The following is a 2,037-nucleotide window of genomic DNA, read 5'->3' on the forward strand; positions in this document are numbered from 1 at the left end:
TTTTTATAATTACAATCATATTGTCTTTGAAGATGGCTCAAAAATAAGCCGAAACATAAGCGGATTATTATTAAAGTTGTTTTGTTAACTATATTGGTTTTATCATATTGGTTTAAACTATATTGATTTAACAAGAATTACTGTGCTTAACTTTTATTGCCCTGTTATATCCAATTATTTTTATCATTAAGGTGTCTTTAGGAGTTAATTTATATTCTCAGAACTATTGTACTTTATTAATACTAATAAAATCATGATCTGTTTAGCTAATTAAAGAAATACAAATTCATAATTCGTGTATTTGAGGTTTGTTTCTATACCAAATCAGTTAAAAACGAATTTTACGAATGCGAAAATAAAATTCTTACGATTTTCTTTTGCAAATTGCGTAGTTTATATAATAGATTATATTATTGATAATATTATGTCATTTAAATGCTTGTAATTTCCTAAATCAGTTTTATTTATATTATTTTTTTTTTAGTTTTTTTCATTATACGATTTTAAATTTAAAATTGGGATGCAGCGTAAACCGCTTTATAATATTGCTTTATAGTGTCAAATAACTCTATTGAAGCTGAAGACAATCGTGTATATATGGAAAAACTCTTGAAAAACTATCGCGTTATATATTTGCATCTTGTATAAAATAATATATAGAGTATAAAATAAATATGCATATGAAAATGAAAATCCAATGAAAATGTTTTATAACGAAGTGAAAAGATTCTGGAATATCTTATATACATTCATTTGTAGATCTTTTATACAGATAATTTCGGTAAAAGAGAAAGAATAAGAATATGTGGCATTACTGCCCACTGTATCAGTTTTGGAGCCCATTTTTTCAAACACTCGTTTTTGTTTATCTTATGAAAAAAATAATTATTGCAAAATTACAACAGTATTATAAAAATGCTTTTATCTATCTGATGAAAGACACTTTTTAAATTGTATTTATGTTTTTAAAGTTTTATTTTTATCTTTTATTTAAGAAAGTTATTGTTTAAAAGTAAAGGTATATGTATCAGTATCGGTGATTTTCTTCTTTTATTAAATTGATTTATTTAAAGATTAACTTTACATGACGTTAAATTAAAATGTTATGATTCAATAATAAATTAACATTAATGAAGGAAGAAAATGGGAAATTCGAAGATATATTTTACAGAACAAACACGCTTTGCTACACGACTTTAGTGGAACTAACATGTGCGTTTGCATTAGCAACATCTGTGTTTAAAGACTACAGAAAACACAATCTAGCTTTCCGAGCATGGTTACCATTTAATTATTCTTCGCCAATGTTATTTCGGATCGCTTACTTTCATCAATCGATAAGTTTGACCGCTGGATCGATCCTTCACCTTGCTTGCGACAGTCTAATTTGCGGATTACTGATGCACATTTGCTCTCAGTTGGAAATATTGGAATGTCGTTTGAAAAAAACTATTAATAAACCACATATTTTTCGGGAATGTGTCATACAGCATACATGCATTTTCGAGTTAGTTCTTTCTTTATCATTACTGTTATAGATAATAATTTCTCAAAATATAAATAATTATGAAAAATATTTGAAATTTATATCCGGTTGATTCTAGATTTGCATTAATAACAAATGAAAAATTTAGATTAACAATCACCGTCCAGTTCTTAGTGAGTATGTTAGTAGTATGCTTCAATCTGCATCAATTGACGCAGACGAGTGTGTTAAGTGCGAAATATGTTCAAATAGTATTATATATGTTTTGCATGCTGACACAAATCTCTTTTTATTGCTGGTATGGAAACGAAGTTAAATTGAAGGTGCGCACGGAGCTATTTTTTATATTATATATGATTTTTTTAATTTTTTTCTTTATATTGTATGTTTATTTATTTACATTTGCATATACTTTAATATCTAGTACATGATATGATGTTAAATTATTGTGTTATAAAAATTAATTTATATTTCATACACATAAAATAAAATATATGAGAGAGAGAGAGAGAGAGAGAGAGAGAGAGAGAGAGAGAGAGAGAGAGAGAGAG

The 2,037-nt window shown here is 26.4% G+C and overlaps 1 protein-coding gene across 1 annotated transcript; it reads left to right on the forward strand.

The window, feature by feature from the left end:
• Positions 1-1,130: 1,130 nt before the first annotated feature.
• LOC105625543 (odorant receptor Or1-like) lies at positions 1,131-1,809 on the forward strand (the record flags this gene model as incomplete). Its single annotated transcript, XM_012206865.1, has 2 exons — positions 1,131-1,507; positions 1,605-1,809. Coding segments are annotated over exons 1-2 (582 nt in total), but the record flags the coding sequence as incomplete, so codon positions are not given.
• Positions 1,810-2,037: the final 228 nt, after the last annotated feature.

The sequence above is a fragment of the Atta cephalotes genome (genome assembly GCF_000143395.1).
Source record: "Atta cephalotes unplaced genomic scaffold scaffold02634, whole genome shotgun sequence".
Lineage (NCBI taxonomy): Eukaryota > Metazoa > Arthropoda > Insecta > Hymenoptera > Formicidae > Atta > Atta cephalotes.